This window comes from Oncorhynchus tshawytscha, linkage group LG11 (assembly GCF_018296145.1).
Source record: "Oncorhynchus tshawytscha isolate Ot180627B linkage group LG11, Otsh_v2.0, whole genome shotgun sequence".
NCBI lineage: Eukaryota > Metazoa > Chordata > Actinopteri > Salmoniformes > Salmonidae > Oncorhynchus > Oncorhynchus tshawytscha.
The window spans coordinates 41,065,817-41,092,842 of NC_056439.1; the positions used below are offsets into that span (position 1 = coordinate 41,065,817).

Here is a 27,026-nt window from a genome sequence, read left to right on the forward strand (position 1 = left end):
CCCACCATTGAGACCTGTATGCTCTCGTTGATTGGCCCTCGCTTCATACTCGTCGCCAAACCCACTGGCTACAGGTTATCTACAAGTCTCTGTTAGGTAAAGTCCCCCCTTATCTCACCTCGCTGGTCACCATAGCAGCACCCACCTGTAGCACGCGCTCCAGCAGGTATATCTCACTGCTCACCCCCAAAGCCAATTCCTCCTTTGGTCGTCTTTCCTTCCAGTTCTCTGCTGCCAATGACTGGAACGAACTGCAAAAATCTCTGAAGCTGGAGACATATCTCCATCACTAGCTTTAAGCACCAGCTGCAGCTCACAGATCACTACACCTGTACATAGCCCATCTATAAACAGCCCATCTATCTACCTAACTCTGTGTTGCTGTATGTGTCGAATTGCTATGCTTTATCTTGGCCAGGTCGCAGTTGCAAATGAGAACTTGTTCTCAACTAGCCTACCTGGTTAAATAAAGGTGAAATAAAAAAATGTATAAACGTTCTATTGGTGACAAGAATTTTGTATAGTAATTTAAATTGAGAAAATTCGAAGTTTTGAATATGTCGGCAGTTTGAATCCTTGTGCCGGCAATGTGAAAAATCTGTTGATCTGTTGAGCAAGGCCCTTAAACCTAACTCCTCCAGGGGTGCTGAACAATGGTGACCCTGGCCGTGACCCAACTCTCCGAGGATGTCTCAGGGGGAGTTTGACATTACGCAACTAAAAGAAATCCAATTCACACGTGTATTGACTTGTACATGTGTGAAATAGGACAAATATGAGCACCCACAAAATTATAATAATAATAATATTCTATTCTATTCTACAGTATAAAACAGCTTCAGTAATACTGGACTAAATATAGCTGAGATGATCCTATGCATCTCTCTCTCTCTCTGAAGGTGTATAAATGAATTTATGCCAGGCTGATGCCCTCTCTCCTCCCCTGCCAGCGGACAGAGAGCTGGCGTAAAGGTGTCCGCTTCTCTCCACTGCAGCAACCTTGCCTCACCTTCACACAGACACGCACACACTAACACAGATGCAGACACACACACAAACCTCACCTTCAGTCAGACTGACAATCAGTCTCTGTCATTCTGGGTGGCATTGGGGCCGAGTGAGAGTGTGAAGGGGGGGATCAGTGGCGAGGTAGGGGGAGGTCTGACCCTATGCCAGGTACAACTCCCCTTCCTCACTCTCTCCTTCTCTCTTCCTCTCTCTCTCTCTCTTCCTCTTCCTCTCTCTCTTTCTCTCTCACTCTCTCTCTCTTCCTCTCTCGCTCTCTCTCTCTTCCTCTCTCTCTTTCTCTCTCACTCTCTCTCTCTTCCTCTCTCGCTCTCTCTCTCTTCCTCTCTCTCTTCCTCTCTCGCTCTCTCTCTCTCTCTTCCTCTCTTGCTCTCTATCTTCCTCTCTCGCTCTCTCTCTTCCTCTCTCGCTCTCTCTCTCTTCCTCTCTCGCTCTCTCTCTTTCTCTCTCTCTTCCTCTCTCGCTCTGTCTCTTCCTCTCTCTTTCTCTCTCTCTTTCTCTCTCTTCCTCTCTCTTCCTCTCCCTCTCTCTCTTTCTCTCTCGCTCTCTCTCTCTTCCTCTCTCGCTCTCTCTCTTTCTCTCTCTCTTCCTCTCTCGCTCTGTCTCTTCCTCTCTCTTTCTCTCTCTCTTTCTCTCTCTTCCTCTCTCTTCCTCTCCCTCTCTCTCTTTCTCTCTCGCTCTCTCTCTCTTCCTCTCTCTCTCTCTTCCTCTCTCTCTCTCTCTTCCTCTCTCTCTCTTCCTCTCTCTCTCTCTCTCTTCCTCTCTCTCTCTTCCTCTCTCTCTCTCTCTCTCTCCTTACTACTGGCAGCATAGCAGCTCCGACCCAGCGGATCACTGGAGAAGGAAAGACATTACCATGGGATGTGTGTTAATATTACACAGTATGTCTAGAGAGAAGCCAGTGGTCCACAGGCAGAGGGACAGCAGGGGTACATCTACTTCTACAACTTGTGTATGACAAATACTGTGAAATGCACAGTAACTGTTTTTATATTCAAATTGTTAGTGTGTGTGTGTGTGTGTGTGTGTGTGTGTGTGTGTGTGTGTCATCACTAACAGTGAGTGCATAAACCTCCAAGCCAACATCCCCTAGAGAGCGAGAGAGAGAAAACTGTGTGTACAGTTGAAGTCGGAAGTTTACATACACTTAGGTTTGAGTGATTAAAATTAATTTTTCAACCACTCCATCTATTTCTTGTTAAGAAACTATAGTTTTGGCAAGTCTGTCAGGACATCTACTCTGTGCACGACACAAGTAATTTTTCCAACAATTGCTTACAGACAGATTATTTCACTTATAATTCACTGTATCACAACTCCAGTGGGTCAGAAGTTTACACACACGATATTGACTGTGCCTTTAAACAGCTTGGAAAATTCCAGAAAATGATGTCATGGCTTTGGAAGCATCTGATAGGCTCATTGACATAATTTGAGTCAATTGGAGGTGTACCTGTGGATGTATTTCAAGGCCTACATTCAAACTCAGTGCCTCTTTGCTTGACATCATGATAAAATCAAAAGAAATTAGCCAAGATTTCAGAAATAAATTGTAGACCTCCACAAGTCTGGTTCATCCCTGGGAGCAATTTCCAAACGCCTGAAGGCACCACGTTCATCTGTACAAACAATAGTGCGCAAGTATAAACACCATGGGACCACGCAGCCGTCATACGGCTCAGGAAGGAGATGCGTTCTGTCTCCTAGAGATGAACGTTCTTTGGTGCGAAAAGTGCAAATCAATCCCAGAACAACAGCAAAGGACCTTGTGAAGATGCTGGAGGAAACAGGTACAAAAGTATCTATATCCATATTAAAACAAGTCCTATATTGACATAACCTGAAAGGCCGCTCAGCAAGGAAAACACTGCTCCAAAACGCCATAGAAAAGCCAGACTACGGTTTGCATCTGCACATGGGGACAAAGATCGTACTTTTTGGAGAAATGTCCTCTGGTCTGATGAAACAAAAATAGAACTGCTTGGCCATAATGACCATTGTTATGTTTGGTGGAAAAAGGGGGAGGCTTGCAAGCCGAAGAACACCATCCCAACTGTGAAGCATGGGGGTGGCAACATCATGTTGTGGGGGTGCTTTGTTGCAGGAGGGACTGGTGCACTTCACAAAATAGATGGCTTCATGAGGCAGGAAAGGTATGTGGATATATTGAAGCAACATCTCAAGACATCAGTCAGGAAGTTAAAGCTTGGTCGCAAATGGGTCTTCCAAATGGACAATGACTCCAAGCATACATACCAAAATAGCTTAAGGACAACAAAGTCAAGGTATTGGAGTGGCCAACACAAAGTGAGCAAGGAGGCCTACAAACCTGACTCAGTTACACCGGCTCTGTCAGGAGGAACGTGCCCAAATTCACCCAACTTGTTGTGGGAAACTTGTGGAAGGCTACCTGAAACGTTTGACTCAAGTTAAACAATTTAAAGGCAATGCTACCAAATACTAAATTGAGTGCATGTAAACTTCTGACTTCAACTGTATCTATCTAAGGGACTGGTGTGACAGGGTACCCAATCTATGCCCAGACGTGGGCTACAGGTCTAATTGTGCTTGCAAATGTTCATTAGGGTTGTGAAAAATAGAGGACGAGTGGACATTCTTTCAGCAGCCAGAGATCATCTGAGAGAACTGAGGCAGAAGAAGGCACAAGGCTCACTGGGGAAAGAAAGAAAGAAAATGAGAGGAAGCAAGAGAGAATAAGAGAGAGAGGTAGCAAGAGAGAATAAGAGAGAGAGGTAGCAAGAGAGAATAAGAGAGAGAGGTAGCAAGAGAGAATAAGAGAGAGAGGTAGCAAGAGAGAATAAGAGAGAGAGTGAGAGAGGAAGCAAGAGAGAATAAGAGAGAGAGAGACATAATTGTTAATTTCACTTTTGTATATGACATACTTTACTTGCTTTGGCAATGTAAACATATGTTTCCCATGCCAATAAAGCCCCTTGAATTGAATTGAGAGAAAGAACGAGAGAGAGAGGAAGTGAGAGAGAGAGAGAGAGAGGAAGTGAGAGAGAGAGAGAGAGAGAGGAAGTGAGAGAGAGTGAGAGAGAGAGAGAGAGAGAGAGAGAAGTGTGAGAGAGAGAGAGAGAGAGAAGTGAGAGAGAGAGAGAGAGAGAAGTGAGAGAGAGAGAGAGAGAGAAGAAGTGAGAGAGAGAGAGAGAGAGGAAGTGAGAGAGAGAGAGAGAGAGAGAGGAGAGGAAGAGAGAGAGAGAGAGAGAGAGAGAGAAGAAGTGAGAGAGAGAGAGTGAGAGGAAGTGAGAGAGAGAGAGAGAGAGAGGAAGTGAGAGAGAGAGTGAGAGGAAGTGTGAGAGAGAGAGAGAGAGAGAAGAAGTGAGAGAGAGAGAGAGAGAAGAAGAAGTGAGAGAGAGAGAGTGAGAGGAAGTGAGAGAGAGAGAGAGAGAGAGAGAGAGAGGAAGTGAGAGAGAGAGAGAGAGAGAGAGAGGAAGTGAGAGAGAGAGAGTGAGAGGAAGTGAGAGAGAGAGAGAGAGAAGAAGTGAGAGAGAGAGAGTGAGAGGAAGTGAGAGAGAGAGAGAGAGAGAGGAGCAGCACAACTCACTTTCAGTACGTTTGAGTAAATTTGACCAACTTTTATGCCTCTGCTTCTAAAAATGAATCGTTTTCTCTTCAATCACAGGGTTTTTCTTTATTTTGTACTACTACATTGTAGAATAGTAGTGAAGACATCAAAACTATGAAATAACACATATGGAATTAAGTAGTAACCAAAAAAATATATTTTAGATTAAAATTCAAATTAGCCACCCTTTGCCTTGATTATAGCTTTGCACACAAGTCCATATTATGGCAAGAACAGCTCAAATTGTCACATCGTGTATGTAGGTGGCAGGGAAGTCAAGCGCAGGAGAATTCAACTTGGTATAATTGGAGTATTTGAATAACTTAAAACATAAACTCCAAAACCAAAGTCCATAATAATATAAATGTGGGTACAAGAACCTGTCGCACACCAATCCATTAAACATGAACATAACAATAAACAATCTCTGACAAGGACATGAGGGGAAACAGAGGGTTAAATACACAACAATTAATGAATGGGATTGGAACCAGGTGTGTAAAAAGACCAGACAAAACCAATGGAAAATGAAACATAGATCAATGATGGCTAGAAGACCGGTGACGTCGACCGCCGAGCACCGCCCGAACATCAAGAGGCATCGACTTCGGCAGAAGTTGTGACACAAATAAGCAAAGAGAAATGACAGTCCATCATTACTTTAAGACTTTAGGGTCAGTCAATGCGGAACATTTCAAGAACTTTGAAAGTCTCATCAAGTGCAATGATGAAACAGGCTCTCATGAGGACCGCCACAGGAAAGGAAGACCCAGAGTTACCTCTGCTGCAGAGGATAAGTTCATTAGAGTTCACTGCACCTCAGATTTCAGCCCAAATAAATGCTTCACAGAGTTCAAGTAACAGACACATCTCAACATCAACTGTTCAGAGGAGACTGTGTGATTCAGGCCTTCATGGTCGAATTGCTGTAAAGAAACCACTACTAAAGGACACCAATAATAAGAAGAGACTTGCTTGGGCCAAGAAACTTAAGCAATGGACATTAGACTGGTGGAAATCTGTCCTTTGGTCTGGAGTCCAAATGTGAAATTTAGTTGAACGGATGATCTCTGCATGTGTGGTTCCCACCGTGAAGCATGGAGGAGGTGTGATGGTGTGGGGGTGCTTGCTGGTGACACTATTTAGAATTCAAGGCACACTTAACCAGCATGTCTACCACAGTATTCTGTAGCAATACGCCATCCCATCTGGTTTGCACTGTCATTTGTTTTTCAACTGGACAATGACTGTGTAAGGTCTGTGCAAGGCTGTGTAAGGGCTATTTGACCAAGAAGGAGAGTGATGGAGTGCTGCATCAGATGACCTGGCCTCCACAATCACCCGACCTCAATCAACTGAGATGGTTTGGGATGAGCTGGACCGCAGAGTGAAGGAAAAGCAGCCATCAAGTGCTCAGCATATGTGGGAACTCCTTCAAGACTGTTGGAAAAGCATTCCAAGTGAAGCTGGTTGAGAAAATGCCAAGAGTGTGCAAAGCGGTCATCAAGGGTGGCTACTTTGAAGAATCTCAAATTGATTTGTTTTACACATTTTTGGTTACTAAATGTTTTGATGTCTTCACTATTATTCTACAATGTAGAAAATAGTCAAAATAAAGAAAAACCCTTGAATGAGTCGGTGTGTCCAAACTTTTGACTGGTACTGTATATTACAAAACATTATAGGGGATTGGAAATGATGCAGAGAATTACACTGATAGAAGCCACAATCTATCTGCAATATAATTTTTTATAAAATAAGACTTGAGAGCAGATGGGAAGAAAGGCCTGAATGCTGTTAAAGATTAACGTGGGCTGTTTTGCAGTGATGACTGTCTGTCACACATTGATGTGATAATGCTGATTTAGACAGGCACATAGGAGACCGCCTCTGGGGTTCTTTAGGCATGCTCCCTCACTGACACACTGATGACTCCCACGGAATATACATCTCTAACTCTGTCTTTCACTGCTCTCTTTCTGTCTCTCTCTCTTTTATACTTTCCCTCCATCCCACTCTTTCTCCGTCACTCTAAGTGGCGTGACCTGCCAGTAGTCTTCAGCAGAAATGTGACACCTAAACAAGTTCCCAGAGCTAGAGAAACAATCAAATGAGACAGAGAAACCGAGGAAATGCAACAGAGCTTCCTCCTCTCGCACCTACCTCCCCCCCTCACCTCCCTTCTCATCTACCTCCTCCCTCTCTCCCCCCCTCACCTCCCTTCTCATCTACCTCCTCCCTCTCTCCTCCCTCACCTCCCTTCTCATCTACCTCCTCCCCCCCTCACCAACCTCCTCCCCCTCTCCTCCCTCCTCACCTACCTCCTCTCCCCCTCACCTCCCTTCTCATCTACCTCCTCCCCTCTCACCTACCTCCTCCCCCTCACCTCCCCTCTCACCTACCTCCCACCCACTCTCCCATCCTCCTACCTCCCTCCTCCTCACAACCCCCTCATCACCTCCCTCCTCCCCCCTCTCGCCAACCTCCTCCCCCTCTCCTTCCTCCTCACCTACCTCCTCCCCCTCTCCCCCTCACCTCCCTTCTCATCTACCTCCTCCCCCTCTCACCTACCTCATCCCCCTCACCTCCCCTCTCACCTACCTCCCACCCACTCTCCCATCCTCCTACCTCCCTCCTCCTCGCAACCCCCTCATCACCTCCCTCCTCCCCTCTCACCAACCTCCTCCCCTCTCATCTCCCCTCACCTACCTCCTCCCCTCTCACCTCCCCTCTCATCTACCTCCTCCCCCTCTCACCTACCTCCTCCCCTCCCCCTCTCCTTACCTACCTCCCGCCCACTCCCCCTCCTTACCTACCTCCTTGACCTCTCCCCTCTTCCTTACCTACCTCACGACCACTCTCCCCTCCTCCTTACCTACCTCCTCGCCCTCTCCCCCTCCTTACCTACCTCCCGCCCACTCTCCCCTCCTCCTTACCTACCTCCTCGCCCTCTCCCCCCTCCTTACCTACCTTCCGCCCTCTCCCCCTCCTTACCTACCTTCCGCCCTCTCCCCCTTACCTACATCCTCGCCCTCTCCCCCTCCTCCTTACCTACCTTCCGCCCTCTCCCCCCTCCTTACCTACCTCCCACCCACTCTCCCTCCTCCTTACCTACCTCCTCGACCTCTCCCCTCCTCCTTACCTACCTCCCACCCACTCTCCCCTCCTCCTTACCTACCTCCCGCCCACTCTCACCTCCTCCTTACCTACCTCCCGCCCACTCTCCCCCCTCCTTACCTACCTCCTCGCCCTCTCCTTTACCTACCTCCTCACTCTCTCCCCTCCTCCTTACCTACCTACCTCCCGCCCACTCTCCCCCTCCTTACCTACCTCCTCGCCCTCTCCCCCCTCCTTACCTACCTCCTCGCTCTCTCCCCTCCTCCTTACCTACCTCCCGCCCACTCTCCCCCTCCTTACCTACCTCCTCGCCCTCTCCCCCTCCTTACGTACCTCCTCGCCCTCTCCCCCTCCTTACGTACCTCCTCGCCCTCTCCCCCTCCTTACATACCTCCTCACTCTCTCCCCTCCTCCTTACCTACCTCCCGCCCACTCTCCCCCTCCTTACCTACCTCCTCGCCCTCTTCCCCCTCCTTACGTACCTCCTCGCTCTCTCCCCTCCTCCTTACCTACCTCCCGCCCACTCTCCCCCTCCTTACCTACCTCTTCGCTCTCTCCCCTCCTCTTTACCTACCTCCCACCCACTCTCCCCCTCCTTACCTACCTCTTCACTCTCTCCCCTCCTCTTTACCTACCTCCCACCCACTCTCCCCCCTTACCTACCTCCTCGCCCCCCTCCTTACCTACCTCCCGCCCACTCTCCCCTCCTCCTTACCTACCTCCCACCCACTCTCCCCTCCTCCTTACCTACCTCCCGCACACTCACCCCTCCTCCTTACCTTCCCTTTTCAGTCTCATGTCAGACACGTCTTGTTTCATCTCTATTACAGCAGTTTTCCGTCCCACAGACAAATGACCAACAATAAGCCCCGTCACTAGAGCCTGACCGACAAATCGGCTGACCGATATTATCGTCCAATATTTTCCTTTCACTTCTCTCAACCCCCTCATCACCTCCATCTCATCTCATCTCCATCTGCTCATTCAACATCATTCAGCCCGTAAGTCACAATGTGAGGATCAGCCTTCGCCACGGCCATCGACAGCATATCTGAATAAGTAAATAATCCTAAGTAAACTTCAACCCTGTCGTCATCACAGGCTCACCTGGTTAATGTTAGCTAGCTAGCTAACCAGCAATGTAGTTAGGCTCTATCTCCCCAGCATGCTAGCTATCAAGCAATCTATGCTACCAGTGTTGACTGGACTGGCGCCAAGTCAACACTGACTCATCATTCATACGAAAATAACACTGTTACTGTCTGTACCATTTATGTTTGTTTAGTTAGTTGGCGGAGATCATTTAGGCTTCATTCATGATGAGATAAGATTGTTAGCTAGCTAGCTCCGCCCTCAACTTCCTGTGTTTGTGCTGTTGTCCTGTTTGTTGCCACTTGGCTATCTGCCAAACTTTTCATTTTTTACTTTTAATACATTTACCAACATCTTAGTTTTTTCCTCGCTCAACTTTTTTCATTCAACTTTTTAACCCCGGACGCTTTATCTGGACATGGTTCTACAGGACCTCCACCGGCTGAAAAAGCTAAGTAGTAACATTAACACTATGCCATCTAATTGCAGTCGCTGTACTCATCATATACAGGAGAACTATCGCCTTATGGTGAGGATAGCCTTGTTGCTTGCACAGCTTCAGATGCAATCGTTAGGCAAGGGCAATTTAAGTGTAGGAGAGTATGAAACTGCATCTGTGCCACCAGTAAGTACAGATAGTAGTATAAATCCCCCCTGCACAGTCCTCACAAGCCGGACAATTTTCTCAAGGTTTCTGGAAAGAAATGCTTTCGGCATGCTCAACCGGTGTCGCTCATTCAGCCGACAGAAACTTTCAACCGGTTCTCCCCATTAAGCAACAATCCTTCTCAGGCCTCTCCTCCACCTGTTACGGGGTCTGAGCCGCCAAAGCCTCCCACCATTAGCTCTGACAAATTGAAAACCCTAGTCATTGGCGACTCAATTATCCGCAGTATTAGACTTAAAATAATCATACAGCGATCATACACTATTTACCAGGGGGCAGGGCTACCGACGTAAAGGATAATCTGAAGATGGTGCTGGCTAAAGCTAAAACTGGCGAGTGTAGAGAGTATAGGTATATTGTTATCCACGTCGGCACCAACTATGTTAGGATGACACAGTCAGAGGTCACCAAGCGCAACATAGCTTCAGCGTGTAAATCAGCTACAAAGACATGTCGGTATCAAGTAATTGTCTCTGGCCCCCTCCCAGTTCGGGGGAGTGATGAGCACTACAGCAGAGTCTCTGGCCCCCTCCCAGTTAGGGGGAGTGATGAGCACTACAGCACTCTCACAACTCAATCGCTGGTTGAAAATTGTTTTCTATCCTCCACCAAAAGATAGAATTTGTAGATATTTGGCCCTCTTTCTTGGACTCACCCACAAACCGGACCAAGCCTGGCCTTCTGAGGAGTGACGGACTCCATCCTAGCTGGAGGGGTGCTCTCATCTTATCTAACATAGAGTAGTCAGAGCCCTGTCTATCTCCACAATGAGATAAGGTGCAGGCCAGGCAGCAGGCTGTTAGCCAGCCTGCCAGCTTAGTGGAGTTTACCACTAGCACAGTCAGTGTAGTCAGCTCAGCTATCCCCATTGAGACCGTGTCAAAATAGGGTTACGTAATGTTAGATCCCTCACTTCCAAGGCAGTCATAGTCAATGAACTAAACACTGATCATAATTTTGATGTGAATGGCCTGACTGAAACAAGGCTCAAGCCTGATGAATTTACTTTGTTAAATGAGGCCTCACCACCTGGTTACACTAGTGACCATATCTCCTATTCATCACGTAAAGGTGGAGGTGTGGCTAACATTTATGACAGCAAACTTCAATTTACAAAAAACAAAAAAACTGTGCTTTCGTCTTTTCAGCCTCTAGTCATGAAACTATGCAGCCTATGCAATCCCTTTCTATAGCTCCTGTTTACAGGCCTCCTGGGCCGTATACAGCGTTCCTCACTGAGTTCCCAGAATTCCTAGCGGACCTATTCACATTTTTGCTGACTATAATATTAACATGGTAAAGTCCACAGACCCACTCCAAAAGGCTTTTGGAGCCATCATCGACTCAGTGGGTTTTGTCCAACATGTCTCCGGACCTACTCACTGCCACAGTCATACCCTGGATCTAGTTTTGTCCCATGGAATAAATATTGTGGATCTAAATGTTTTTCCTCCTAATCCTGGACTATCAGACAACCATCTTAATATATTTGCAATCACAACAAATAATCTGCTCAGACCCCAAACAAGGATCATCAAAAGCTGTGCTATAAATTCTCAGACAACCCAAAGATTCCTAGACACCCTTCCAGACTCCCTCCACCTACCCAAGGACATCAGAGGACAAAAATCAGTTAACCACCTAAATGAGGAACTAAATTTAACCTTGTGTAATGCCCTAGTTGCAGTCCAACCCTAAAAACAAAAACATATGTCAGAAGAAACTAGCTCCCTGGTATACAGAAAATAGCCGAGCCCTGAAGCAAGCTTCCAGAAAATGGGAACGGAAATGGTGCTCCACCAAACTGGAAGTCTTCCGACTAGCTTGGTGAGACAGTACCGTGCAGTATCGAAGAGCCCGCAATGCTGCTCCATCATCCTATTTTCTCAACTTAATTGAGGAGAATAAGAACAATCCCAAATGTATTTTGAAAACTGTGGCAAATGTTCACTTCAGCAGTGATAAATTCATGAGCTTCGTTGATGAAAAGATCATGATCCTTAGAAAGCAAATTACGGACTCTTTGAATCTGAGAATTTCTCCAAAGCTCAGTTGTCCTGAGTCTGCACAGAACTGATGTAGTTGAGACACTCAAGTTTTTTAATCCTGTATCTCTTGACACATTCATGAAAACAGTCATGGCCTCTGAACCGTCAAGCTACATACTGGACCCTATTCCAACTAAACTACTAAGAGCTACTTCCTGTGCTTGGCCCTCCTATGTTGAACATAATAAATGGCTCCCTATCCACCGGATGTGTGCCAAACTCACTAAAAGTGTCAGTAATAAAGGCTCTCTTGAAAAAACCCAAACCTTGACTGAAAAATGTTGGTTTTTAACTATCGGCCTATATTGAATCTCCCATTTCTTTCAAAACATTGGGAAAAAGCTGTTGCGCAGCAACTCACTGCCTTCCTGAAGACAATGTATACCAAAAGCTTCAGTCTGGTTTTAGACCTCCTCATAGCACTGAGACTGCACTCGTGAAGGTGGTAAATTACCTTTTAATGGGTAATTTACAGGCTCTACATCTGTCCTCGTGCTCCTAGACCTTAGCGCTGCTTTTGACACGATTGATCACCACATTCTTTTGGAGAGATTAGAATCCCTAATTGCTCTGCACGGACAAGTTCTTACCTGGTTTAGATTTTATCTGTCGGAAAGATATCGGTTTGTCACTATGGATGATTTGTCGTCTGCCAAATCAATTGTACGTTTCGGCGTTCCTCAAGGTTCCGTTTTAGAACCACTGTTTGTTTCACTATATATTCTACCTCTTGGTGATCCATGCTCTAATCCATGCTTTTGTCACTTCTATATTGGACTACTGCAATGCTCTACTCTCCGGCTACCGGGATAAAGCACTACATAAACTTCAGTTAGTGCTAAACATGGCTTCTAGAATCCTGACTAGAACCCAAAAAAAGTATCATATTACTCCAGTGATAGCCTCTCTAAATTGGCTTCCTGTTAAGGCTGTGGGTGATTTCAAGGTTTTTACCGCTAACCTACAAATCATGACAAGGGCTTGCTCCTACCTATCTCTCCGATCTGGTCCTGCCGTACATACCTACAGATACGCTACGGTCACAATACGCAGGTCTCCTTATTGTCCCTAGAATTTCTAAGCAAACAACTGGAGGCAGGGCTTTCTTCAATAGAGCTCCATTTTTATGGAATGGTCTGCCTATTCGGTAGCAGACTCGGTCTCAACCTTTAAGTCATTACTGAAGAATCATCTCTTCAGTAGGTCCTATGATTGAGTGTAGGCTGGCCTAGGGGTGCGAAGGTGAACGGCAAGGCACTGGAGCCATGAACCGCCCTTGCTGTCTCTTCCTGGCTGGCTCCCCTTTGGCTACCCTCTCTCCACTGGGATTCTCTGTCTCTGACCCTATTACGGGGTCACTGGCTTACTAGTGGCTCTTCCATGCCGTCCCTAGGAGTTGTGCGTCACTTGAGTGGGTTGAATCACAGATGTGATCTTCCTGTCCGGTTTTGCGCCCCTCGGGCTCGTGCGGTGGAGGAGATCTTCAGCTTTGTCTCAGGGTAGTAAGTTGGTGGTTTGTTGATATCCCTCTAGTGGTGTGGGGGCTGTGCTTTGGCAAAGTGGGTGGGGTTATATCCTGCCTGGTTGTCCCTGTCTGGGGGTATCGTCGGACGAGGCCACAGTGTCCCTCGACCCACCCCTGTCTCAGTGGACTCTACAAGGTGTCGCAAATGTTTCACAGGGTTGCTGGCCCATGTTGACTCCAATGCTTCCCACAGTTGTGTCAAATTGGCTGGATGTCATTTAGGTGGTGGACCATTCTTGATGCACACAGGAAACTGTTGAGCATAAAAACCCAGCAGCGTTGCAGTTCTTGACACAAGCTGATGCGCCTGGCAACCTAATACCGTACCCTGTTCAAAGGCACTAAAATCTTTTGTCTTGCCCATTTACCCTCTGAATGGCACAAATACACAATCCATGTCATAATTGTTGCAAGGCTTATAAATCCTTATTTAACCTGTTTCCTCTCCTTCATCTACACTGATTGAAGTGGATTTTCAAGTGACATCAATAAGGGATCATAGCTTTCACCTGGATTCACCTGGTCAGTCTATGTCATGGAAAGAGCAGGTGTTCTTAATGTTTTGTAAACTCAGTGTATTATGTTTAAACACAGCACATGGTAGCTATTGAGTTGAGATGGGGAACTTAGTAGATAGTCAACTCCAAATAGGCTTAATGGATCACAATAAGGAGTCACATACAATGTTGTCTATGCACCTCCAGTAAAAATGGATATACCATAGTCTACAATTAGTACATAAGTGCTCTTAAGTGATTCAAGAAGTCCCAAACAAAAAATGATGACACTCCTCAGTCTCCTCAGTCCTGCACCACACAATCTCTGAATGTCCTCGGATGGGGCCACAGTGTCTCCTGACCCCTCCTGTCTCAGCCTCCAGTATTTATGCTGCAGTAGTTAATGTGTCGGGGGGCTAGGGTCAGTTTGTTATATCTGGAGTACCTCTCCTGTCCTATTCGGTGTCCTGTGTGAATCTAAGTGTGCGTTCTCTAATTCTCTCTTTCTCTCTCTCTCTCTCTCTCTCTCTCTCTCTCTCTCTCTCTCTCTCTCTCTCTCTCTCGGAGGACCTGAGCCCTAGGACCATGCCCCAGGACTACCTGACATGATTACTCCTTGCTGTCCCCAGTCCACCTGGCCGTGCTGCTGCTCCAGTTTCAACTGTTCTGCCTTATTATTATACGACCATGCTGGTCATTTATGAACATTTGAACATCTTGGCCATGTTCTGTTATAATCTCCACCCGGCACAGCCAGAAGAGGACTGGCCACCCCACATAGCCTGGTTCCTCTCTAGGTTTCTTCCTAGGTTTTGGCCTTTCTAGGGAGTTTTTCCTAGCCACCGTGCTTCTACACCTGCATTGCTTGCTATTTGGGGTTTTAGGCTGGGTTTCTGTACAGCACTTTGAGATATCAGCTGATGTACGAAGGGCTATATAAATAAATTTGATTTGATTTTTGAATTACAGCAGTGGGCACAGTCTGGTTATATATGAAGTGTGTGTCGAGCATGCCTGTGTGTGTCTGCACGTCCGTGTGTGTGTGTATGTACACGCCCATGTGTATGCCTGCGTGTGCGTGCCTTTGTGTGTGTGTGTGGCCCCCTGCACCCACAGCTGGTCCAAAGCAGATGTTTACCAGTATAATTACCCTCCAGACCATACGTCATCTCCAGCCTCTAGATGTGTAGTGACACCAGTTCAACACAGACCTGCTGTGGTTCTCAGGGAGCATATTCATTTCAATACTCTTACAGTCTATTGGCCAGAAAATAAAATATGGTCAGACACTTACAGAAGAAAACACAAAAGGTGCAAACACACAGACACAAACAAGCAAACACACACACACATTGAGTTAAGTAAAAAGTCAAACATTTCTACAGGTGTACAAAATACTGTTATCATAATGACGTAGCTAACATGACACTATATCACTTAATTGTCTTAAACAGGGGCAGAGTGTGTATGGTATGTATCCACTCCTGTTCAAAACACAGGTCAGTGTAGGGCAGGGGAGGGTAGATAGATAGGTATGGGAAGCCGGTTCTTACCTGTAGAGCTAGGTGGGTCCACCTGTCCACTGTGAGTCTGCCCTGGGTGCTGAAGGTCAGAGTGCCAACCTGACTGCTGGGCTGACCGTACTGTAGTTTGACCGCAGACTCAGACACGGTCAACAGGAACACCAACCGCTCCTCTGAACTCTTCTCCAACACCATCCTGAACATAGAGAGACAGGGTCACAAACACACACACAACAACTTACACACACACTCTGTGCCCACTGGACTATAACAAGCTAAATCAAGTGTGTTACTGCGGGCTGGAACAAAAGCCTGCCCACTCAATGAAGACCATAGAGTGGCTATAAAACAACGAAGGACTCCAGAATAGGGTGAATATGGTCAGGGAGAAATCCAAACTAGTCTAATCGGAATGAATGGCAGTAGAGGCGTAATCCTGGTTTTACTTATGCAGGAAAATAAAAGTCAGGCACGTGATGCATCAGAAATGATGTAACAGAATTGAATGATTGTTAACCTAAACTATTGTCAACCTAGAATATGATCATATAATTATAAACACAGTTTATAACAGTTTTATACCCCTTTTCTGTATAGCCTCTAAAATATATGTAAACAGACTATAAATGTTTTTTTTTAAATTTCCTGGAAAGCTGTGACTGCTAATATATGTTACAATACTTGTTCCTTTTCCAACTTGTCTAAGTCCTCTCATCAACTGATGTCAGACAGTGTCTGTGGATTGACTGCACTGTTTGAATGGAATGTTGGCATATTGGCAGTTAGTACAAAAACAACTGCATCATTTTACACAGTATCTCATCACAGCACTGGCAAACCATGGTTGTTGCCAACCCCCTGACCACAATGGCTGGCTTTTATACTGTCATTAAAAAGGTTCATGTTGATTCTAGTATTCTAACGACTAATTATTTGGTGAAGACCCCTGGTCCAGACAGACTGTATGTTTCCACAGAGGGTAAGATCCACTCTAACAAACACATGAGTGTGATTGTGACATTTACTCATATCCATATTTACCATGATTTCCTCCTGCTGTTACAGTGGTGTAAAGGAGCAGCCACCCACACACTCTGTGTCATATTAAACATCATCAAACACATTTTATGGGAAACTCCTACTTTTAATGAACACTGGCCAACACACCCAATAAATCACCAGTGTGAGTAATGTGTGTAATGTGTGTGTGTGTGTGTACTGTGTGTGTGTGTGTGTGTGTGTGTGTGTGTGTTGTTGTGTCCCAGCCCTGCCTGCCTGTTCAGTTCAGTCCAGATAACTTGATAAAATGAAGTAAGGGCAGAGGGGACAGGACAGAGGGGAGGGGACAGGACAGAGGGGACAGGACAGAGGGGAGGGGACAGGGCAGAGGGGAGGGGACAGGGCAGAGGGGACAGGGCAGAGGGGACAGGACAGAGGGGATGGGACAGGGCAGAGGGGACAGGACAGAGGGGAGGGACAGGGCAAAGGGGAGGGGACAGGGCAAAGGGGAGGGGACAGGGCAGAGGGGACAGGACAGAGGGGAGGGGACAGGACAGAGGGGACAGGGCAGAGGGGAGGCGACAGGACAGAGGGGAGGCGACAGGACTCAGGGGAGGGGACAGGACTCAGGGGAGGGGACAGGACTCAGGGGAGGGGACAGGGCAGAGGGGACCGAGCAGAGGGGACAGGGCAGAGGGGACAGAGCAGAGGGAACAGGGCAGAGGGGAGGGGACAGAGCGGAGGGGACAGGGCAGAGGGGACAGAGCAGAGGGGACAGGGCAGAGGGGAGGGGACAGAGCAGAGGGGAGGGGACAGAGCAGAGGGGACAGGGCAGAGGGGACAGAGCAGAGGGGAGGGACAACTTTGTGGAATGAAATGTATCTTGAGTTTCTGCTGGTTTGGCCAGTCCTCTCAGGGTGTGTGTGGGTGTGTGTCTGGACTTGCGTGCATGCCTGCGTGGGTAGGTACGAGCATGTGTGTGTGTGTGTGGCTGGTACAAGTGTCTAGGGTGAGTGCAGCGACACATCTTTTAGTGTCATGTTATCCTGAGTCTGGCATACTGATAGGTATTAAGGAGAAACTCCCTAAGGAGAATAAAACCAGCTCACTCCCTCCCTGGTCCTTATTAGCACAGCAACAGAACTAAACTTAACTATAACCTTATCCTTACCCCTAACCTAAAGCCTAACCATAACCTTACATTAAGAACACATAGGTTCAATCAATTCTGATGATATAGCAGATTTAGTCCTTTGTAACATGGCTCTCTAGTAACTACCTGTTGAGCTGACAGTGTGTAGACATCCTTCTATCTCTCAGACCATTCATCACTCCAGTCCTCCTCCTCCTCCTCCTCCCCTCTCTGGTCCCTCCCTCCCTCCCCACTCCCCTCCTCCTCCCCACTCCCCTCCTCCTCCCCGGTCCCCTCACCTCCCCGGTCCCCTCACCTCCCCATCTACTCTCCCATGCCCGCTCCCCCTCTCCAATCCCCCTCTCTACTCTGTCATTTTCTAGGAAAACAAAGTGGAGGAAAACAAAGTGCTCTTTGAGTGGATGCTCCCTCTATACACGGAGAAACACACAGGGCAATCTTTCTCCCATTGATCTAAAGTAGCCACAGCTGCTGGTATGATAACACACACACACACAATACACCGACACATACACACAGTGTAACACACACACATGCACTAATAGTCACTAGAATTCCTGTTTTGTGTCTGTTTGTTATAATTTTATATAAAATTCCCAAAGTAAGCCTCTCCATTATCTGTGTGGCAGCAGTAGAATGCCAGTGAGTCCGGTGTTAGGATGCCAGAGATCCATGGACAGATTCCCTCACACAGCCTGACACAAATCACACAGCCTGACACAAATCACACAGCCTGACACAAATCACACAGCCTGACACAAATCACACAGCCTCATTACAGTTTTTTGCGACTGCTTACACACTTGTTGTGGAATTTGTGTCATTGTGTCAAAACTCTACACACAAGCCAAATAAGACACAACACTTGGAGATAAACATCTCACTTCTATGTCAAAATGAAACTGCAATCAAAACAATCCTTTTTCAAAATGGCATTTTTGCAACAAAATGATACACACAGGCACCATTTGAATGACTCTTTCAAAGCAACAACAACACACTGTTGTACTTTATACCAAACACTGACTGTCTTTAGTACTTTGTACACCTTTTTAATGTTCTCATACAGGGTTCTGTGAAGGATTGTTCCAGTACATCTCCTGACATTTCAATCAACACAAATCTGGAAAGGCTTCAGAAAGAGATGGATATACAGCTTACTTTTTTGCCATTGTAGGTTTTTACAACAACAAAACAAAGAAAAGTAGAATTACAGTAATCAATACAATATGCTACTGTAAACTCACAGAAACAAGAAGTAATTACAGTCAAATTACAGTGCAAGGGTAAACAAATAGTATTGTAAGGGATGGGGAGGGCGGTTTATGGATCCCGCCTTGTTAGGGTCTGGCCACATCACAAGCAACGTCATCCCTGGCTAGGCAACAGGGAAAATATTACCGTGCCGTGTCCAACCCTGGACTGACCCCACCTCAATGTCTCTGCATGCATCTTCCATGGCTTGCAAAAGAGGCAGGCGAGTATGTGGTTGGCGGTCATACACTTTCCAACGCCAAGCCAAACATAATTATTCAATCAGATTGAGAAATGTGGAGTAAGGAGACAAGTATACAACTGTGAAGTTATTGTGGTTGGTGAACCAGTCCCTGACCAGAGCAGCCCGGTGGAAACTAACATTATCCCAGATGACAACAAACCTGGGACTGCTCTGGTCCGTCCTGTACAACTGCATTATGTAGAGCATCCAGGAATATGATTATGTGTTGCAGTATTGTAGGGACCGAGGTTGGCATGGTGATGCATCCAGGAATATGATTATGTGTTGCAGTATTGTAGGGACCGAGGTTGGCATGGTGATGCATCCAGGAATATGATTATGTGTTGCAGTATTGTAGGGACCGAGGGTGGCATGGTGATGCATCCAGGAATATGATTATGTGTTGCAGTATTGTAGGGACCGAGGGTGGCATGGTGATGCATCCAGGAATATGATTATGTGTTGCAGTATTGTAGGGAGCGAGGTTGGCATGGTGATGCATCCAGGAATATGATTATGTGTTGCAGTATTGTAGGGACCGAGGTTGGCATGGTGATGCATCCAGAAACATGATTATGTGTTGCAGTATTGTAGGGACCGAGGTTGGCATGGTGATGCATCCAGTAATATGATTATGTGTGTAGTATTGTAGGGACCGAGGGTGGCATGGTGATGGAGAACTCCTTGCAGACTAATAGCGGTGCACAAGGTGATATTTGCCCTGCGCTGCCCAGGGACATTCACAATGGCTCTTTGTCCTATAACATTCCCCTGCGCTGCCCAGGGACATTCACAATGGCTCTTTGTCCTATAACATTCCCCTGCGCTGCCCAGGGACATTCACAATGGCTCTTTGTCCTATAACATTCCCCTGCGCTGCCCAGGGACATTCACAATGGCTCTTTGTCCTATAACATTCCCCTGCGCTGCCCAGGGACATTCACAATGGCTCTTTGTCCTATAACATTCCCCCTGCGCTGCCCAGGGACATTCACAATGGCTCTTTGTCCTATAACATTCCCCCTGCGCTGCCCAGGGACATTCACAATGGCTCTTTGTCCTATAACATTCCCCTGCGCTGCCCAGGGACATTCACAATGGCTCTTTGTCCTATAACATTCCCCCTGCGCTGCCCAGGGACATTCACAATGGCTCTTTGTCCTATAACATTCCCCTGCGCTGCCCAGGGACATTCACAATGGCTCTTTGTCCTATAACATTCCCCCTGCGCTGCCCAGGGACATTCACAATGGCTCTTTGTCCTGAGAGTCCAGGACTCTCTGTAACAGAACACACATACACTGTACCGTGAATAGGGTGTAACTCAAAACACAGGACTCTCTGTAACAGAACATACATACACTGTACCGTGAATAGGGTGTAACTCAAAACACAGGACTCTCTGTAACAGAACATACATACACTGTACCGTGAATAGGGTGTAACTCAAAACACAGGACTCTCTGTAACAGAACATACATACACTGTACCGTGAATAGGGTGTAACTCAAAACACAGGACTACAAGGTCTACATTTTCACACAGGGATGGGGTGGGGGGTGGGTTGTGTCAGACACATTCAGTCAAAACTACAAGCTACAGGCAAGGCAGGTGTCCCCACAGACAACCCCCAGAATGACTGCTTTGTCTGAATGTATCTATGCAGTGCCAATAGGACACAATCTACTGCCATTACTGTATTACAGTATAATACAGTGACACTTGCACGTCGTCATAGTGAAGGTCTTTGACTCTAACTCTGATCCTCTCAAATGAAACCCTGGACAGCTTCATCGTAAGTTGGTGTTGACGCAAGATGCAGCAGAGGGTCGACATACTGACACGGTTGATATTATGGAATGTTGTGTGATCTGCCATGATTTGCTCTTGTAGTTGATGTAGGCGGAGGGTGTTGTTTGCCAACACTAGAGTGATAATGGCCAGTTCCTGTTCGTGGTGAACGGACGTGGCCTTCCACCCTCAGGAGGTCGTCTGGCAGTTCTGTAGAAAATGCAAGAACATGATGTCATTGGTTAGGTTATTTTTGACATACTGTACTGTCATACTGTACACAGTAACATCACAACTGTATTACATGTACTTCACATCACTATACCTATTTCTATGTTCACTGAGGATCATAGACTTAATATTGTAGGATTACATTGTACTGTACTGTGATGCAGAATGATGTGCAACAATACAGTCTAGTGTAGAAAGTTGAAGACATACCTGTTCTCCAGTCTAAATGTCTGTGTTCTGGATGCTACCGTGTAGCGTTACAGGTTGGGCTGGACTCTCTGCCTCCCTCATCGTCATGATATATGACACGGTCCACCAAAGTGGCCCTAATGTCGTCGGAAATATGTCTCCGTCTATTGCCTGGTCCCCTTCTTTGTCCTCGTCCTACTCCTCCTCCTCCTCCTCCTCCTCTCTCTCTTCCTGTCTCTCTCACTGCCTCCATGTTCTCACCAAAGGGGTGATCTTACCTGAGGTGTTTGTAGTGCTGAGGCTCAGACTAATTGGTGTTCAATTACTGTAGAAGTGTTTTCATGCGTGTGTGTGTGTGTGTGTGTGTGTGTGTTGCCAATTTCACTTATGTTTTGCATGTTGAATAAAAGTGTTTTCCCAATGATTGCAAGAGATTTCCTTCTTGAACAAAGTGTCTCGTAAAAAACTGTGTGTAGTGTTTTGCAAGTGTGTTGCAGAATTACAAACAAAGTGCAAAGTGTGTTGCAGAATTACAAACAAAGTGCAAAGTGTGTTGCAGAATTACAAACAAAGTGCAAAGCAGAAAATGTGTTGCTTTTGTAACCATTCCTTAAACAAAGGTACCAAATGTACAATCATCAAAAACTGTAAACAGACTAACTGGTACATGATTCACTGGACTTAAAGCAACAGAACACAGACAAATATCATTACCCAAAGCAACACATATGCCCACAATCAGATTCATAGTCAGTGAATATGTATTCTGCATACTGTGTGTATATGGACAGAAAGCCTTTCATCTAGCCTCTTTGATAGCTGCCATATTAGTTACAACAAAGACTGATACATGTCAAACGACAGGTGTGAGAGGGATTCACAAAGAACAGCCCTGTGTGATTGATTGATACACAGAGTGTTTCCAGACAGTTACCAGAGGAGGAACTGATCTGATTGTAAGTGTGTGTAACCCAGCACCATGTAAGCTCTCCCAGTAACACCTTACCTTACCCTGGCTGAATCCAAAACTGCACACTATTCCCTATCTAGGGCACTACTTTTGACCAAGGCCCGTGTAGCGCACTATATAGGCCATAGTGGTCCATTTCGAATGCAGCCCCTCACTTGACACCCTGCTCTGCTTCTCTGGTTGTCCTGAAGGAAAGTCCTGCCTATTATCCTGTCCTACTTACACCACTACCCAGGCCTCAGGTTTCATGGCCCTCTCTGACCTGATTGTTTTCTAACATGGTCCTTTCTCTCTGGCCCGAACTACATTATATATAACAGTGTTGGAAAACCTTGGTAGAGCATGGGTGGAATAGGCAGTGTGGTGCTCATTTGAATTTCCTTTCTTTTTTGTTTTTAGACCAATGCCTACTTCTCACTTAAAACTTATGTGAGAATAGGCACTTATATGAACTGAGTTACAAAGTGCATTTCAACATCTTGATACAGTTTTTAACAACAGTATAAACACATAAAAGACATAAGAATGAATAATAGTGATACGTACATGTCTCCAGGAGCCTCCGGTTTGATCCACACAGCCAGGGTGAAGGAGCCCAGATGTCCCAGACTCTGAAAGGGAGGAGAGGCCACGCATCCTCCCTGGGTCCAACGGAATATCACACTCCTGCTGGATCCATCCCCTTCTCTAACACCCTCTCCCCCTGTTCCTGCCCGGGAGCGAGGATCCAGCCCGTCCTGGGTGACACAGGTGCCCCAGTGTGCGGGAAGCAGTAGGGGTGCATGGGGTGGGGTGGAAGAACGGTAGGGGCACTCCTGGTTGCAGAACGCCTGGCTGCAGTTGTGGAGCTCCTGCAGGGAGGTGGGGCTGTGGCAGTAAGTGGTGCGCTCGGGAGTGCCGCAGCTGGAGCGGGAAGGAGAAAGGGTGACGGGCTTGTGGGCTCCGATGTTTTCCAACCGGGGGAAGTGACCCTGAGAGGTCGCAGGGTCAAAGGTGAGGCAAAGGGCCAGGATGTAGAGCCAGAGCGAGGATCGGATTCGTCTGTTTTTTCTCTCCACTTTCCACACACATCTTCCCTCTCTTTCTCTTCCCATTCTGTACTCTGTCTCCCCTCTCAAACAGGCCTCACTTCCCCCCCTCTCCCTTCTTACCCCTCTCTCCTGCCTTTCTCTGTTCTCTCCTCTAACCCCTCTTTTCCCTCTCACTCCTCTCGCTGTCATCCCCTCTTTCAGTGAGGTCCAGCTCCGTCTGTTTGGCCTGGCAGCCGCCTGAAGTTGAGTCGTTGAATAAGTCATGATGGTCACAGTGCCGGAGGTGACATTTTACAGACCACTGCCTAGGGTAAGGCAGCGCAGCTTAACACACACACTAGACCAAATCCTTCACATGATAGCTTGGATTTCACCCCAACGCATACCTGGGGGTGGGGGGAGAGAGGAGTCAGACATAAAACGAATCTAGGGGGAAATGTCATGCAGGCTAGTGCCTGCCCAAGGCTATTATGTTTCGTTTGATCAGGGAAAGCTAAACAGATACGGAACATTTCCTTTCTGCCTGGTGTTGAATTGAACAAAGTGTCCTTTTTGCAGCGGTATCTAGGGATTTCTTGGGTTATCTGTGATCCTCAAATGCCCCGTTTCTCTGAGTTTTGGGGAAATTGGGGCTTAGGGGGTTAGGTAAAACTGATATTATTAGGTTAGCATTAACTAGCTACAATATTTGCAACTTTAGTTCCATCTCTTTCTGATTGTGCATAGGGTTTAATGGTGAATGACTTAGTCATTGACAGCTGTCTAGTGAACAGCAACGTGGTTGTCTACAAGTAGCCTAAATATATTCAGCAAATGTTACAACAGTCAACAAATATATCAAACTAAACTAAGCACAAACTCATCATTTGTTTTGCTGTTTGCCTCAGTGGCAGGTTTATCGAAGCTACGCTGCTTACGCACTGGCTACATACAACGTGCAACAAGTTGCTGTCCAATAAACTAACACACAGTCACAGTTCCTTGATTAAATAAGCTAATACAACAATGTTTTTTTTTTTTTTAACAATAAAGTATTACACCATTTTTACATTTAAATATAGAAAACTCGATTTATGTCAGCAAGTTTGTCCCTCGTCTTACCTCACAGTCTGGAGACGTGTGGTGGACACTCCGCCCTTCTCGCATAAAGCTGATTACAGCGAGCTGCCATCTGGACAGCACGCCGCTCGAGACACAAAACAAAGCAGCAACGGGGAACTTGTCAGCAACAAAACAAAAACACAACAGGGTCATCCAATGCGTTTACCAACTACAGCGACACATATCTTTGACAAAGCCCCGACATGGCTGACGACAGTCTAATGTATGCAAGTCCGATAATTACCAATGCCTGTAGCTGAGGAGCGATGGCTAGTATTCTATTACCCCCAATGCGCGAGTGATCCGTCTGGGTTTAACAAGTGGCTCTAGTCTCCTTGCGTAGGAAGAAACGCTACCCGTGGTCGCCATAGCAACCCTGGTGCGGACACTACAGACAGACAGTGTCGTGCATTCAAGTGCTGAAGCCCGGAGGGAAAGAAGAGAGGGGCAGTAGATTATAACATAACACGGAAGAGAGGGATTTGAGGGAGCCTATCTAATGTTTATCATTGTGCCACCACTATATAACTGACCATGTTTTTTAGGTCTTTATCTACTCAGCATAAATTAATACATTAAAATACTAATTGAAAGAAGGGACATGAAATTGGGATCTTACTCAAAGCTTATGTGAAAGGCCAGTGGTGATTTTAGCATGTAAATCTTGTTGGGGCAAACTGAAACATGTTTTTAATGCATGCCAGTAAAGCCACTACACAACAAAACACTAAACAATACATTAATTGCACTATAATGGTGACAAACGGTGGCTACAAACTGTTAGAGTCTACATAAAGCTGTCCAAACAGCAGTGCTTTCTTTTCAGCACCATGGAGTGAATCCTTACCACCGCTACACCTGGCTTTCAGCAGAGCCTTGTCTGGCAGCGAAACAGTTTATTCAGCATCATTTACTGCCTTTGAAAAAACATAGCTGATATGGCTAACTTGCTTTAAACAAATGTGGTTTCTACTGACAACTGAGATGTACAAACTATGGCATAAGGGAACGATGAATGGATAAGAGGCAATCTGTGGGCCTCCCGAGTGGCGCAGGAACCCGGCCGGGATGTCCTTGTCCGATCGCTCTCTAGCGACTCCTTGTGGCAGGCCGGGCGCATGCACGGTGACTTTGGTCGCCAGTTGTTCAGTGTTTCCTCCGAGACATTGGTGCGGCTGGCATCCGGGTTAAGCGAGCAGTGTGTCAAGAGGCAGTGCGGCTTGGCAGGGTTGTGTTTCGGAGTATGCATGGCTCTCGACCTTCACCTATCCCGAGTCCGTACAGGAGTTGTAGCGATTGGACAAGACTGTAACTACAAATTGGACATCACAACATTTTGATTAAGCGAGCTAAGACAGAAGTAGTTAATATAACTATTTGTTCAGCACTTTTGAAATGTACAGCGACATAATTCAGAACATGGGCTGTTCTTACAGTATTCTCCCTGTACACCAAGTCAGAACCATAGGATAAATAAAGCGGGAATATGAGCAGACAATGCTAAAATAAATCTTACAATATTTGATGATGACATTTCTCTAAAACAGGCTATATGCTACATGCTACATGCGCACCACCAAGTCAGAACAGTAGGCTAAGTTATGAGGGGGAAAGTGACTAAATTATTAGGGTGAGGTACATGGGCTACTTACAGCTTACTACACAACATACACTTATTATTACTTTCTTAGCTACAGTATACATATCTCCCTGGCATATTACATCATTTATGCAGCAGCATACAATACATTTTTGGACTCACTGCTGTGCTGTGCTCAATTGAGCAGAAAGGTGGTGCGGCGGTCCTTCTTGGGGGCAATTTTTGTCATGGAACTTTGTCATCAATGTCTGGCATTCTATGGATTTATGATGCTTTGAAGACAACTGAGCACTCTAAAAAAAACAAGTTGAATCATGACGTCAGTGATCTTCAGGTTGGAGCTCGAGAAAGAGGCCTGAGTTCCCGACTTGGAATTCCAGGTTGGATGACCGTTCAAAATGTATTTTCCCAGTCGGAGCTAGTTTTTTTCAGTTTCCAGTTGTCTTGAACTCATTGAAGTCTCCAGTTGATTAGCTTTGCAATGCCTGCAGTTAGCCACTGATTCCTTCCATACCACTCATTGTTGAATTTGCGATTTCCATCTTGTTGTGTAATGTTTATGCCCAATGACTGATCAGCATCGATAAGTTTTATCTATAATTTCACTTCATAAGCATTTGCCAGTAGATTGTCGACGTGATTCATGATGATGACTGCTTGTCTAGCTTGATAGCTAAGATTTATGAAGTATGAAGTATGATGTTGACATGATCAGTCCAATTAAAACTACGCTAGATATGATGCGATTTGACATAATTTTATCTGTGGCCAGTGACCTTGAGCATTCTTGGATGGGAACTTCTAATTTAACTCTATGGCAGCACCTAAGGGGACTTGAACTTTCTAGCTCTCCCTGTAGATTTTGCAGTGACGTAGTGTCCCCATGAGTGACAGAACACTGAGCCAATCACAGCGCAACTAGAGAAGATGACCAACCCCTACGCTCTGTATTTCCCTCCAACACAGAAAGCACTAAGCTAGGTTGAAACACCTGCATTTTGGAGCTGCCTTACACAAGAAAGCAAAAAATAGACCATGTTTGTTCGTGGTTTTATTAACTCAATATTATATATTTTTTTAACGTTGTCTGCAAACTGATATGTAACATGTATTAATGCAAAAAGAACATGCAAAGCAGGCCCTGAATGACGGGTTGCCACTGTGAAAGGCATATACTGTATGCTCAATTAGTTGTTTAGGAATAGTGGGAATGATGCCCACATCATTTGGAAGCATGCTCACTGACTGTAGACTAATGACTGAGAAACTTTTCCTTTAGACAGGCTACCTCTGGGTGCCTGAAACCAACCTTCATCATTCATACCTGTAGTAGCCTATAATATTTGATATGGTCATTTAACTCTTCATTAAATAATTGA

At 46.1% G+C, this 27,026-nt stretch overlaps 1 protein-coding gene across 1 annotated transcript in view; it reads right to left on the bottom strand.

Annotated features, from left to right (window-relative positions):
* Positions 1–24,346, bottom strand: part of ush2a (Usher syndrome 2A (autosomal recessive, mild)) — a 456,140-nt gene extending 431,794 nt beyond the window's left edge. Inside the window, exons 1-3 of the mRNA XM_042330430.1 lie at positions 24,048–24,346; positions 22,462–23,332; positions 15,115–15,280 (exon numbers count right to left, since the gene is read on the bottom strand). Of these exons, the coding sequence (XP_042186364.1) occupies positions 15,115–15,280; positions 22,462–23,210 (915 nt within the window). The 5' untranslated portion in view covers positions 23,211–23,332; positions 24,048–24,346. The remainder of the gene's footprint in view (positions 1–15,114; positions 15,281–22,461; positions 23,333–24,047) is intronic.
* Positions 24,347–27,026: the final 2,680 nt, after the last annotated feature.